The following is a 14,167-nucleotide window of genomic DNA, read 5'->3' as shown; positions in this document are numbered from 1 at the left end:
CTCGATGACATTTTGATTTTCTCTCGCACCCCTCTAGAGCATTCCCAGCATGTTCGTCTTGTCCTTCAAAGATTACTTGAGAACAGGTTGATTGTTAAGCCAGAGAAGTGTGAGTTCCACTCTGAATCTGTCAGTTTCTTGGGCTACATAATTGCCCGAGGTCAGCTACAACCAGACCCAGCTAAGATTCAGGCGGTTACTGAATGGTTCACTCCCACTTCTTGGAAAGAACTCCAAAGATTTTTGGGCTTTGCCAACTTCTATCGTAGGTTTATTAGAGACTACAGCAAGGTAGCAGCACCCCTCACCTGTCTCACCTCGACCGGTTTCCCCTTTAAGTGGTCTCCAGAGGCTGAGGTAGCATTCTCTAGGCTTAAGACACTGTTCACCACGGCACCTATTTTGAGACATCCTGATCCTAAACTCCAGTTCGTGGTGGAGGTGGACGCCTCTGATGTGGGAGTTGGCGCTGTGCTGTCCCAGAGAGATCCAGAGACTCTGAAGCTTCACCCCTGTGCTTTTTTCTCCCGTCGTCTGTCTCCAGCGGAAAGAAACTACGATGTGGGTAACAGAGAGCTGTTGGCTGTGGTCCTCGCCCTTCAGGAATGGAGGCACTGGCTGGAGGGTACCGAGACTCGTTTTTTGATTTGGACTGACCATAAGAACCTTTCCTATCTCCGGACAGCACGCTGCCTCAACCCTCGTCAGGCCCGGTGGGCCCTGTTCTTAAGTCGGTTCAACTTCTCCCTTTCCTACAGACCCGGGTCCAAGAATGTTAAGCCTGATGCCCTTTCACGGAGAGACGCCGTCTCAGAAGTTCCTGAGGAACCGGACTTGATCCTTTCCCCCCAGTGTGTCATAGGAGCAGCTACGTGGGAGATCCAGACCATCGTCCGTGAGGCCCAGAGGGCGGAGCCTGACCCTGGGATGGGTCCAACTGGGCGGATGTTCGTGCCGGAGGTCGCCAGGTCCCCCGTTCTCCAGTGGGGTCACTCGTCTAAATTGACGTGCCACCCGGGCTTCATCAGAACTCTCCAGTTCCTCCAGCGCCATTTCTGGTGGCCGGGGATGACACGAGACACGCATCAGTTTGTTGCCGCTTGCTCTGTCTGTGCCCGAGGGAAGGCGTCCCATCAACCTCCCGCTGGTCTGTTGCGCCCTCTTCCCACTCCCAGCCGCCCTTGGTCACACATAGCTGTCGACTTCATCACCGGACTACCACCCTCTGAAGGTAACACTGTCATACTCTCCATTGTTGACCGTTTTTCCAACTTTGTCCACTACGTTCCCCTCCCTAAACTTCCCACCTCCCTGGAGACTGCTAAACTGTTGGTCACTCACGTATTCAGGTTGCATGGAATTCCTAGTGACTTTGTTTCAGACCGTGGTCCCCAGTTCAGCTCCGCTGTTTGGAAAGCTTTCTGTCAGGAGTTGGGCAACAGCGCAACAGCCAGCCTCTCATCTGGTTATCACCCCCAGACCAACGGCCAGACAGAGCGGGCCAACCAGAGCCTGGAGGCGGCCCTTCGCTGTGTTGCTGCTCATCACCCGGTTACCTGGAGTCTTCAGTTACCCTGGATCGAATACTCGCACAACTCAATTTCAGTCTCTGCTACCGGTATGTCCCCCTTCCAGTGTTGTTATGGTTATCAACCACCTCTCTTTCCAGAGCAGGAACACTCGGTTGCTGTCCCCTCGCTCCAACACCACCTCCGGAGAGTCCGAGAGCTGCCAGAGCCGCCCTTTCTCGCTCTGCTGAAAAGAACAAGCAACTGGCTGACGCTCATCGCTCGCCATCTCCGGAGTACCAGATTGGGCAGAAGGTCTGGCTGTCGGCTCGCGACCTGCCTCTGGACGTGGAGTCGAAGAAGCTCGCCCCACGGTTTGTTGGTCCTTTTGAAGTGGTGAGAATCATTAATCCTTCTGCTGTGACTCTCAGGTTACCGGAGACGTGGAGAATCCACCCTACTTTCCATGTTTCGCTTCTGAAACCCGTGTCCACCAGCAACCTGAGCCCTCCGGCCATCGCCCCTCCACCCCCCCGGATCATTGACAACCATCCTGCATATACGGTCTCCAGCATTCTGGATGTGCGGCCGCGGGGACGCGGTTTTCAGTACCTGGTGGACTGGGAGGTACGGTCCGGAGGAGCGCTCCTGGATTTCCAGATCCCTGATTCTGGATGAGGATTTGTTGCGGGACTTCTACGTGGCCCACCCGGACAAGCCAGGAAGGACGCCAGGAGGCGTCCGTTGAGAGGGGGGTACTGTGGTGTTTTGGTCTTTGTTTGGTTTTATTTTGGTTGGACTTCCCGTTTCGTTCCTCACTTCCTGTGTTTCCCCCGTGCATTTTGGTAAACTTCACTAACACACCTGTTTTGAGTTTTCCCTCATCACGGCGCAGCAGAGAGCCACACCTGTGTCTTATCAGCCAATCTGATCTTCCTACAAGAGGCCTGGAGACGCTCTCTACTGTGCCAGAGTCTTGTTTGCTACACACAGTTGGTAATTCAGCTCCAGGCCCTTCGTGCAACTTTAGAGAAAAAAATCAGAACTTTATCTCTCAGTGTTTTGGACGTATTTGTGTTTGTTTCTCACGTGCCCTCTTGTGTCTTTTTTCCAGTGCCTTCCCGAGGAAACCACCCACAGCTCTCTTCCCCTCACGACCACCCCCGTGCCTCCTTTCCCTGGATCATCACATTTTGCCATTTCTACAATAAACCTTTATTCACTCATTCTGGTTTCTGCTCCTGAGTCTAAAAACCACCGAACATAACAATTAACATTACAAAACCAAAGCATTTATCCATCTGCAGTGCCTTACACATTTGTTGTAATCTACAATAATATTGTTTTCACATGGCAGCTTCAAGATAAGGCATTTATGGACTCTGCTGCACACACCTCTCTCAGAGTTGGACGGCAAAGTTGACAGCGCCTCCACAGATCTTAGCTGATTATCTGGGCTTTCTGTAACAGTTATTATTTATGGCTGCAGACATTAGCTTCAGGTGAAAATGGCTAACGTGATTAGTAATCGTTGTGAGGCAGAAGCCACGGTCAGTGTGGGTCTCGTCCAGTTCGTGCTTCCCAGCAAGTTCCTAAAATCCAACATGTGTCCCGAGATGTCCATTTTAAAAAATAGTTTTTTTTTTACCACTCGCAGATGATCTCTGCCTCCCTCCAACATCCCTCCTACATAATGAACATTAGCCTAGTGTCCGCCCACATGTCAAAGCATGGGAGCAACGTCGCAACGTAATTTTATTGTCCAGCTGAGGCCAGACAATCAACAATCAGCATAAGCTGCAGACTCTTGATTATGCTCTCTCTCTGCATCGATGCAGAATCTTCCACGTCTGCATCGCGATGCAGCTTATAATTGAGAAATTTTGACGCCTCTACTAAATAATAGTAATTAGTTATTAAAACATTTACATGTTCTTCGTAAGAAGTCCTTGCTGCTTTTATAGCTTATAGCTAGCAAGTCCTCGGCGGTCCTCACATTCTCACCTTCTGACAGATTTCTGTATTTCTGTGTTTTGTCTCAAAGTGACGGCTCAAGTTATAGTCTTTTAATGCGACCACGTTTGTTGCAAACAAACAACTTTACAGCTGACCTCATCCGTGACTTATTAAACACTTTACATTTGGCATTAACCTTATGCTTTTTAGTGCCCATTTGTGGCAGGTGACTCCAGTTTGTACCTCCATCAACTGCGTTTCACAAACAAAATGGAGATCCCCACTCAGATTACGCTGTGACTTCAAACAATCGTTCATGTCAAACAACTGTATCAGGAGGAAACACACTCAGGACACACAAATGTTTTAAAATAAAAGCCAATTTAGGTCCTTTCATTCAATGCTTTTTACATTAATGAGTAAAATGGTGTGGATTGTCGTCGACCTCGCGGGGCAGACAGAATGGACAGGGCCAGAACGGGCCCCGCAGGCTGTACAATGCCGACATCTGGCTTTGGCTCTTCTGAAACATGTTAACAATTCCTCATCCAAACTTCTGACCAGTTAGCAAAAGGCTTTCAACCCCGACCTTTAGGTCCTGTGAAACGTGAGTTTTCCTGTGAAACCCTATCTACAAGATCAGGCCTCTAGAGTTTGATGAAGTTGTTTACACAGTAGTAGTTCCTGGTTACAAGACATAATGAGATCCATGGAGAGTGAAGAAATCTGATAAAAACACATTACACAGAGTCGAACAGTTCACGTAGTTAGTTCTGGAGATGAATGCACAAAGTGTGTCTTTAGGTCAGGTAACTGTAAATGTAAAAGACTCTCCAGTTCAGGTTACATGTTAATGCAGTGACAGTGCTTTTCTCAGGTATTACTCCTATTTGCCAGTTATACAATCTGCTCATTTAAATCATTGAGTTTTTGACAACATTAATGGATGATGAATTAAATCTAACATATATAACTCTTGGTGGGCATGTGGAAATGGAAAAATACAGATATCTTTACTTTGTGATTATGTTCACAGTATATATTCTGATAATCTGCAGTAATTCTACTATTGTGTATCTCATCTGGATTCACCAAAACCTCCATGAGCCTATGTACATTTTTATCGCAGCTCTGTTGGTCAACTCTGTTCTTTTCAGCACGGCCATCTACCCAAAGCTTCTGATCGACTTTTTATCTGAGAAACAGATCATATCATATTCAGCCTGTCTCTTGCAGTTTCAGATATTTTACTCTTTAGGTGGTTCAGAGTTCTTACTGTTGGCAGCCATGGCCTATGACAGGTATGTGTCTATATGTAAACCTCTGCAATATGCAGCTATAATGAGGAAAACAACTGTCAGTATTATCCTGGTCTTCGCTTGGATTCTGCCTGCCTTTCAGGTCGCTGTGGCAGCTGCATTGAGTGCTAATGAAAAACTCTGTAGCTTTTCTTTAAAGGGAATTTTTTGCAACAATAAAGTTTATAAACTTAAATGTGTGGTCTCAAGAGAACAAATTATACATGATATTGTCATTTTGCTAAATGTTTTACTTCTCCCTGTGCTTTTCATACTATTCACATACACCAGGATACTTCTAATATCCTATCGAAGTAGTAGAGCAGTCAGGAGAAAAGCTGCTCAGACCTGTTTACCACACTTGTTGGTTTTGATCAACTTCTCCTGCTTGTGTGCATATGATGTCATCACAATACATCTTGAATCTGATTTTCCAAAGACTGTACATTTTATAATGACTTTACAGATAGTAATTTATCATCCTCTCTTTAATCCAATCATGTACGGGCTTATAATGAAAAAAATTTCTAAATGCCTCATGATGTTGTTCTGTCCAACCAAAACAATCTGATGTATTAACACAATAAACACACGACAGATGTTTGTACTGTTATCTCATAGTTGATTCTGATTTTCTGTGTAACCCTAACCCTCTATTAAGTGAAGTTTTAATTAGTTTAGTTTGAATTTTAAACGTACAATCTGTAATTCAGATGTAAACTACTACATAGAAATGATGAATTGTGATGTTTTATGACACTGATTGTAAACACAACTATTACAATTAATCAATTTTATTTTCACAAAGATTGGCTCTTTAATGAATTACAGCAAAACAGAACCTTAATGTGTAATGCAATTAATGTGAGTTATTAATATCTACAATGTTACTGATTGAGTTTAATGCTTAATGCTTATAAATGCAGATGAACATTCCAGGTGTTGTCAACATTATAGGCCGAAGCACAATGTTCGTTTACAATAACTTCTATAGAAAACCCCTTCACCACGCATAAGCTTACACACAATTTAACTGTCTTTCTTTACTAAGTTATTTCATCATTTCATCATCATTTTCATTTCATTAAGTGCATCCATCTAACCTATATCAACATATACATCAACATTAGTTTAAAGACCTAATTTACCTGTTGGGCCACAGATTAAAGAAATTGACAGCTTGAGCTTACTCCCAAACTAGCAGTTAGTATAAGATGTTGCTGTCGTGTAGATATCAAAGACGCTAGCAAAACAAAATAGTACACGAACATAATCAGACCACCTTGTTGTACCGTACATCTTTACACCTTACAGTTAAATATCTATAAAGGTCTATAATGTGCCCTCTCGCTTCAGGCTAATTCTAACAGCCTTGCAAACAAGAGCACATGCACATTGAACTCATACTCAAGAAGGTTTTTTCACAATGACCTGGTGCCCTTTTTGAACAGGTGGTGAATTTAAGTTTGCACAATCTGAATAAAAAATTAAACCACAGTTAGTACACCCAACATGTGCCTCTTCAATTGCTTGGCCTCTGCTGATGGCAGTTTTTTCCACAACCGCTCTTCCAAAACACCTCACACTCCACGAAGATTGCCTAGAGTTATCAAAACATTACAAACATCAAAATTCAAATTACCTAACACCTTATTATGACTCTGCTATGAGGCCCATTACAAGTCCAGTAAAGCAAATGTGGGCTCGAGACCTTGTGATAGAGATAGATGAAGCTACGGAGAAAGGTATATGGGAATATGCTAGTAACTTATCCATATGTAATAGAACAAAGGGACCACTGTATCGTCTCCACATGTCGCCTCAACTCAGAAATAAGATGGACCCAAAGAAGTCAGCTATGTGTACTAAGTGCGGTACGGAGGCTGGTAGCTTTATACATGCTGTGTGGACTAGTGTACATATTCAGGATTTCTGGGTGAAAGTCGTTTCAAAGTTAAGTTTGGTGTTCAATAAAGAGCTGGATTTGGATCCAGTATGTCTTCTGTTAGGAATGCCACACCAAAAAAATCAATTGACTATGCTGACAAATGCTGCACACAAAATCATGCTGTCAAAATGGATTTCAAATAAGCCACCAACAGCCTCAGATTGGCATTAGGTCACATTTGACCTGTTACCCATGGACTACATGACATACATGACTAAAGGTAAAACTGGCACATTTTATCATATATGGACTAGAAGGCACTTCCTAAACCAAAGAACGACGGTTGAATGCTCAAGAAGGACTGCTGTCTGCTTTTTTATTTATTTTTATCCATGTATACCACCATAGTAGTGACCCGGGACTATGCTGTGCTATTCACGACAAATCTGTGCAAGCTGTGTATGATGCAATTAATGTTTGATTAATTACAAAAACATGTTTAAATAAAGTAAATATACTCAACACAGCAAAAAGAAGAGGAAAAAAAGCTGCATTGATCATCAGCCCATAAAGAAGGAACACCAGGACTTCTCTACTGAACACAGAGTGATTCTTTTTAGGGACCCCACTTCATTATTCAGTTGAATATGACAAGTGTAAAGGACTTTAGAGATACTCTTGTGGCTTTACTTCTTGTCTGACTCCAGATAAAAGTGAAAAAGACAGGCCTACAAACATTACACCACAAACCAAGTGGCATGTGAGTGTGTCTCTCTCTCTGTGGACCCTGCCTCAATCAGCTGCTTCAGTCTGGTCTGTCTTCATCTGCGCTCATTTAACAAGCTCATTAACGCATGTTGTTCTGTGCTAACTTTCATTATCTACACAACTTCAGTGAAACTTGACACTTGATAATCTAATGGTTGATGAATACACAGCAGGACAGTGTATTCAATGCATATCTAGATTGTCTGCTTTATTGGCCATGGCCACAGAGGATTTAATGCAATTATACTACTAATGTGTCTGAACATGAGCATAAAATATTAATGACAATTTCAATTAATCATTTTAAATCATTTAAAATAAAACAAAGTTACTATGGCACTGTAGTTTGCATTAAATCATCACTTTTATTTATATTCACAACTTTATTGTGTCCATGCGATACATTTAACTTGAAGAGGATTTTGCACATTTTTGTGTGAATACAGCAGGAAAGGAAACGATATCTGGATTCTCATTTGTATTGTACTTACCTTATAGTAATTATACTGTATATTGTCTTGTTTAAGCCTTTAATTAACTCAGCGAGCCCCAGTTATGTTGAGTTATGTTTTTTGCTTCTGTTAATTCCTCACCTTCGCTCTCCTGTTTGTTCTCTGTATCTATTTCTCTTTTTGCCTCTCTATTGTGCAGACATGAACAGCAGCATCAGCCTGAATCCTCTCTACTTCCACTTGACTCTGTTTGCAGATTGTGGGCCCCTCAGATACCTGTTCTTCAGTCTGTGCCTGTTGATCTACATGGCTATAATATCTGCTAACGTTGTTGTTATTGTGACAGTGTGCCTGGAGAAGTCTCTGCATCAGCCCATGTACATGTTTATCTCCTGTCAATGCCTGAACTCTCTGTATGGCTCGGCCGGCTTCTTCCCCAGGTTTCTGATGGACCTTCTGTCTGACACTCATGTCATTTCACGTCCATCTTGTTTCACCCAGATATATGTCATTTACACCTATGTGATGCACGAGCTAACTCTGCTCACAGTCATGGCCTATGACAGACTGGTGGCTATTTGCCAGCCTTTACACTATCACAGTAAAATGACCTTTAGGATGGTGAGAAATCTTGTGATTGTTGCTGTGCTCTACTCTGCATGTGCCATCGGCTTCTGTGTCTTTTTTACAGTTCGATTAACTCTGTGTGGAAATAAACTGCACAGGCTGTTCTGTTCTAACTGGCCTGTGGTCCATCTCTCCTGTGTGGACACGACTCTGAACAGTTCAGCAGGTCTGGTCTTTGTTGTGATAACCATCTTCATCCCCCTGTTCTTCGTCCTGTACACTTATCTGCGCATCCTTCTCGTCTGCAGGAGAAACTTGTCTGAATTCAGAGGGAAGGCGTTACAAACCTGCCTGCCTCACATCATAACGTTTGTGACATATTCCTTCTCTCTGTTCTGTGACCTCTCACTGTCTCGACTCAGGGCTGAAACACTTCATCCCATCATCACAGTTGTTTTATCTCTGGAGTTTCTGATCGTTCCTGCCATCAGTAACCCTCTAGTTTACGGCCTGAATCTGCCTCAAATCAGACGAGCCGTCTTTAGATTGAAGATCTGCAAAATGTTTCTTCCTTCATACAGGAGCACAAACCCAACAGACAGCAGCTGGTGAAGCCTGTCAGCCTGTAACTCCACTGATGAACAAGTATTTGTATCATTCTCTTCAGTCAAAGTACTAATACCTCACTGCACTCAGAACCTCACTACAGCATGAGGGTATTTTTGGCTAAATGTACTTAAAGTACTCAAAGTAAAAGTATTGACGTTGCAGCGAAATGTTCCCTGTCAGTGTTTTTTATATTATATTTGATGTTTGTGGATTAATATTACCTCTGCATTACTTTATATACTGTTGGTTTGATCTACAGCAGATCAACTGGTGACCCTTTAACAACCTCACAGCGCCTTTGACCATTTTCTTAGCAGGCAAATGATCACATTTCGTCACCTTCCTAAAGTAATGGCCTAAGTCATTTTCTCAGTTTTTTCAGAAAACACAAAAAACTTAACCGAAAATTGAATATATGATATTTATTAATAATTTCACTCAAAAAGGTTATGTCAAAAGATGACTATTGACATACTAAAAACAATTTCTGTCAATTATGTACGTATATGTATATGTATATTTATATAACGTAAGAGGAATAGGACTTAGGCAATTTTTTGAACATGCCTTTGTGACTTAAGCAATTTTAAACCCTTAACTCTGTCAACAATAAAGCACTAACAAACTAACTAAACGTATTACATAATGCTGTAGAATGCTCCATTCACTTGAATGGGCCTTCCCAACATTCAGAGGTCTGATCTTTTTGCATAATTGACCGTTGCGATGTATAATTGACCGCTGTCAAAGAAAATGGGAACAAGGAATGTTCAAGTTCAGCATCTTTGGCAAAGCATTTATTTCTCAGCAGAAAACCCATCTTGAAAAGCTTGAAAAATTACGACGACGACTGTTGCTGAACAAAAAAATACTATAACGTTCTAACTCAGGCTGTTAATATTAAAGGTGCATTGTTTTTTTCTGTACTTTTGTTCATATAAAGTTTCTTTTTCAGCTGAGAAAACCAACAACAACAAAGCAGAGTTCAAAATAAAAAGTGAATTGTTTTAACACATTTACACTCGGAGCTTCACGGGTCAGAGATAGGGAATGTAAGAGTCCGACCCTCTGCACTTCACTTTTATTAAGTCTGGCCCTTCTAAAAACCAGTTGAATAGACCTGATCTATGAAATCATCCCATCTGTGGTCTGAAGAGAAACCAGTAACTCAAGCTGTAGAAGTATAAAGATAATGTTGCATAAAATGGAAATAGTCCAGTATAGTAAAGTCAGTTTGAACTCCTGACAGCAGGGGGCGTGGCTTAGGTGTGACGACCAGCAGGAGAGGAGACTGTTGGTTTGAAAACAACATGGCGGCTCCTCCAGAGGTTAGCGTAGCTGCTGTAGCATCAGTTCTGTCAGAACTGGAGAGTTTATTTCATTAAAACGGGCAAAGAACGACACCACTGACTGATGGTGCTGAGCTCTGCTACTGTTCATCTGATTGGTTGATAGAAGGTGACAGGCAGGTGCTTCATCCAGTCAGTGTCTGCCCTTTAACAAACTGTTTCTAACGCACCTTTCCAGTTGGTTCTGTAACAAACCATCTGGTGAGTCAGGTTAGAAACCAACTTCTCCTGAAAGTCCTCCTTTTCCTGCTCTCAGGATAATCGGTGTCACCTGCTGTACAGGTTTGTGACTTGAGTCAATGTCACTACAGAGACATGACATACAGAGCAGGTCTGTACGGAAATGATACTGTCGCAGGAATAAAAGGGTAATAATACAGTCATCAGAATCAGAAGTACTTCACAACGCTCACACGTCACACGTCATGTCCGGTGGCACGTGAGGAGTGCTCGGAGCGCGGAAACGCCAAAAATTCAAGATATGGTTAAATTCCGAGTTTGGTGATGCAAAACCTCCTGATCCCTGATAGAATTGTGGATTCCTCTGACCTGAACCGAAGCAAAGTGGTCTGGAGGTTTTAAATGCCTAGAAGAAAGCGAGGAGAGAAGCAGACGCCAATCACCGCTCCACTGGCACTGATTTACCTGATTCACCTGTTTCAACTGCGGTACAGGTACCAGTAAAAGAGATGGATAAAAAAGATATGTCTGAATTAATCCACTCGATAATACGGGAGGAGTTAAAAGTACACATGGATGAACTGCAACCGCAGCTTAATTCTATCAAACTTGATGTGAAGTCATATGCAGAAAAAGTGACTGGCATGGAGACGGTGCTATCAGTCTAGTCAGTCTGACCAAATAAATGAACTGGAGAGAGAATGTGGTGCGCTTTGGAAAATATGTAACGCACCCCAACAGGAAAATCAAGAGCTAAAAGACAAAACTGACGGACTGGAAGGTTACAGTCGAAGATTTAACATAAGGGTCTTTGGACTGGACAGGGGTGTCGAAGGTGATAATGCCACTGAATACATGTCTGCGCTTCTGAGAGACGTTTTCACGGGACAAAAGAACCTCCCTGGTCCTCCCGACGTAGAGATTGCGTATAGAGTCACTGGCAAAGGCCCTGGTCCAAAACCCATGATCGTGAGATTGCAGCGGTTCATGGTGAAGGAAGCTATCTTGAAAATTGCAAAATTAGAAAAGGTGCTAGAATATAAAAACATGAAACTGAAGATGTTCCCTGATCTGACAACAGAAATGGCAAGGAGGAGAGCGCTGTTTAACAACGTCAGAGGAAAGTTGTATCGGGCTGGCATACAAAGTGGTTTCCTTCATCCGGCCACTCTTATCCTGACTTTCAACGGAGAGAAAAAGATCTTCCAGAAAGTTAGTGAAGCGGAGAAATTCTTTGAGGAAAAGATTAAACCATCGCTGCATGTGCAGTAAATGCTGAGGTGGACTGAAGCTGGAGGAAGCTCATATGAAGCAGTGTGTGTTTGAGCAATAGACAGGAACTGGACCCATGATTTGGATTTTGGATTAAGCTTATGGAAGGACATTTGAACCCAAAGATGATCTCAAGGGGATGCGCAGTCGCAGAGGTGTGGGAGAACCGAACAGCGCGAGCGCAGCTGGTGCGTAATGTGGAGACGGACTCAATATGATCTACCCTGAAAAGAAAAAGTCAGTGGCCTCCTGGTAAACCTGTGTGGTAAGCATGCAGAATACAGACTGAATGATCACTCGTTATATGTATGATGATTAATTGTTTAAACTTGGATAAACTATGGGTGATCAATAAAGAAAATATGATTTCGTTTATATCAAGAAATAAGTGAGGTTTCCGCTATGATTATTATTATTATCTTATATTTATTTCCAACCCAAAAAGGAGTGATAAAAGGGCAGAAAATAAAGTTTAATTTAATGCATTTGCAGTTTATCGGCTCAGTGATATGATTGTATGGTTTCAGGAGGATTAAACAGAACTGAGTTTACTTAAATGTTAATATAGGAGGTTGGTTGATTCTCACGGATAGACGAGTGGTATAATTTCTGTGACAATACAAAGTGTTAATTTATTTGTTTTTTTAATGTTTGTGGGTATTTGTTATAATGTTTTATGTTGCTCTGAAATTGAATCAATTCGAATAAGACTGATAAGAATGTACACCCTGTTTAATGTCACATAAATTACCAAGGAAAGGCCTAAAAATGGCCCATATAAATATATGTAGTATTAGGAATAAATTAAATGAAGTGGAGAACATAATCTTGTCAAATAATTTTCATATTTTAGCTTTGTCTGAAACGCATTTAGATTCAACGTTTGAGGACACATCACTGATGATAGAGGGGTTTAATATTTATAGGAAAGACAGAAATGCTTATGGAGGTGGGATCTGCATTTATGTGCAGCGCCACCTACCTGTAAGAATAAGGCATGACCTAATGCAAACTTATATCGAAGCCCTTTGGTTGCAAGTACACTTAAAGCATCTCAGGCCTATACTCATAGGATGTGGTTACAGACCCCCCAGTGCTAATTATGAATATTTAGATAAAATGTGTGAAATGCTTGACTCTGCTTGTTGTACTAATTTTGAATTATATTTTATGGCAGATATGAATGTAAACTGGGAGTCGTTGTCCCGTCCAATGAGAAGGAAATTGGTTGATACATGTGCAGCTTCAGGATTGACCCAAGCAATGAATAAACCAACAAGAATTAGCTTTAATAATGATGTCAGGAGAGTGGCCACTTGTATTGATCATCTCTATTTAAATACACCTGAGATCTGCTCCAAAGCTATATCTATGCCAATAGGATGCAGCGATCACAATTTAATTGCAATAGTCAGGAAATCAAAGGTGCCCAAGGAGGGTCGAGAATAATTAAAAAGAGGTCGTTTAAAGCATTTGATGAAGAAAAATATGTGAGAGATGTTTCAAATGCTAAAATATCAAATATTCTGTTGCTGGAAGATCCGGAAGCTGCCTTTAAAGTTTTTGATGACACATTAACAAGTGTCATAGATCGACATGCACCTTTGAGAAAAGCCACAGTGAGGACTATTAACTCACCACGGTTGGACAGAGAAACAACAGAACATATGATTGAAAGAGATCAGGCAAAACAGATTGCTTTATCATCTGGTATTAAATCAGACTGGCAAATTTATTGTAAATTAAGAAATTTTGTTACAAAGTTAAATAGGAGAGAAAAAAAAGAATATTATGGTAATATAGTTCAGGAAATGAAGCACGATAGTAAAAGATTATGGAGTACACTAAATTTTTTAGTTAAGGGCCACACCAAGTCTTCACCATCTTATTTAGAAACTGGAGGAGAGTTCTTGACCAAACCCAAGGATATTGCTAATCATTTGAATAATTATTTCATTAATAAAATCGATAAGCTAAAAAGTACTGTACAGCATAATGATACTGACCTCGCAGATAGACTAATAGACCAAATTATGGAAGGTAAAGAATGTAATTTTGATTTCAAGACTGTTACAGTTTCAAAAGTTGAGTTATTATTAATGAATTGTAAAAATGAGTCACCTGGGGTTGATTTTCTAGATGGAAGGTTATTGAAACCTATTGTTGGTATTGTGGCCCCAGTGGTAACACGTATAATTAATGTATGTCTGACTAAAAATATATGGCCACAGGGATGGAAAATTGCAAAAATAATACCAATTCCAAAAAACAAAAAGTTGAGTCAAATAGTCGACCTATCAGTTTATTGCCAATTTTGAGT

The 14,167-nt window shown here is 41.6% G+C and overlaps 2 protein-coding genes across 2 annotated transcripts; both read left to right on the top strand.

Moving 5' to 3' along the window:
- The first annotated feature begins 4,406 nt into the window (after nt 1-4,406).
- Nucleotides 4,407-5,333, top strand: LOC141002683 (olfactory receptor 11A1-like). The gene has a single exon (XM_073474061.1). It carries the CDS (start codon nt 4,407-4,409, stop codon nt 5,331-5,333), a length of 927 nt encoding a protein of 308 aa, XP_073330162.1.
- Nucleotides 5,334-8,071: 2,738 nt separating this feature from the next.
- LOC141002049 (olfactory receptor 51L1-like) lies at nt 8,072-9,049 on the top strand. Its single transcript, XM_073473208.1, has one exon. The coding sequence runs from the start codon at nt 8,072-8,074 to the stop codon at nt 9,047-9,049; it is 978 nt and encodes a 325-aa protein (XP_073329309.1).
- The last annotated feature ends 5,118 nt before the right edge of the window (nt 9,050-14,167 follow it).

This window comes from Pagrus major, chromosome 9 (assembly GCF_040436345.1).
Source record: "Pagrus major chromosome 9, Pma_NU_1.0".
NCBI lineage: Eukaryota > Metazoa > Chordata > Actinopteri > Spariformes > Sparidae > Pagrus > Pagrus major.
This window is presented reverse-complemented; position numbering and strand designations above follow the sequence as displayed.

What these genes read in the sequence shown, in the direction of transcription:
- LOC141002683 (XM_073474061.1), top strand. Translation starts at nt 4,407, where the DNA reads ATGGATGATGAATTAAATCTAACATATATAACTCTTGGTGGGCATGTG.
- LOC141002049 (XM_073473208.1), top strand. Translation starts at nt 8,072, where the DNA reads ATGAACAGCAGCATCAGCCTGAATCCTCTCTACTTCCACTTGACTCTG.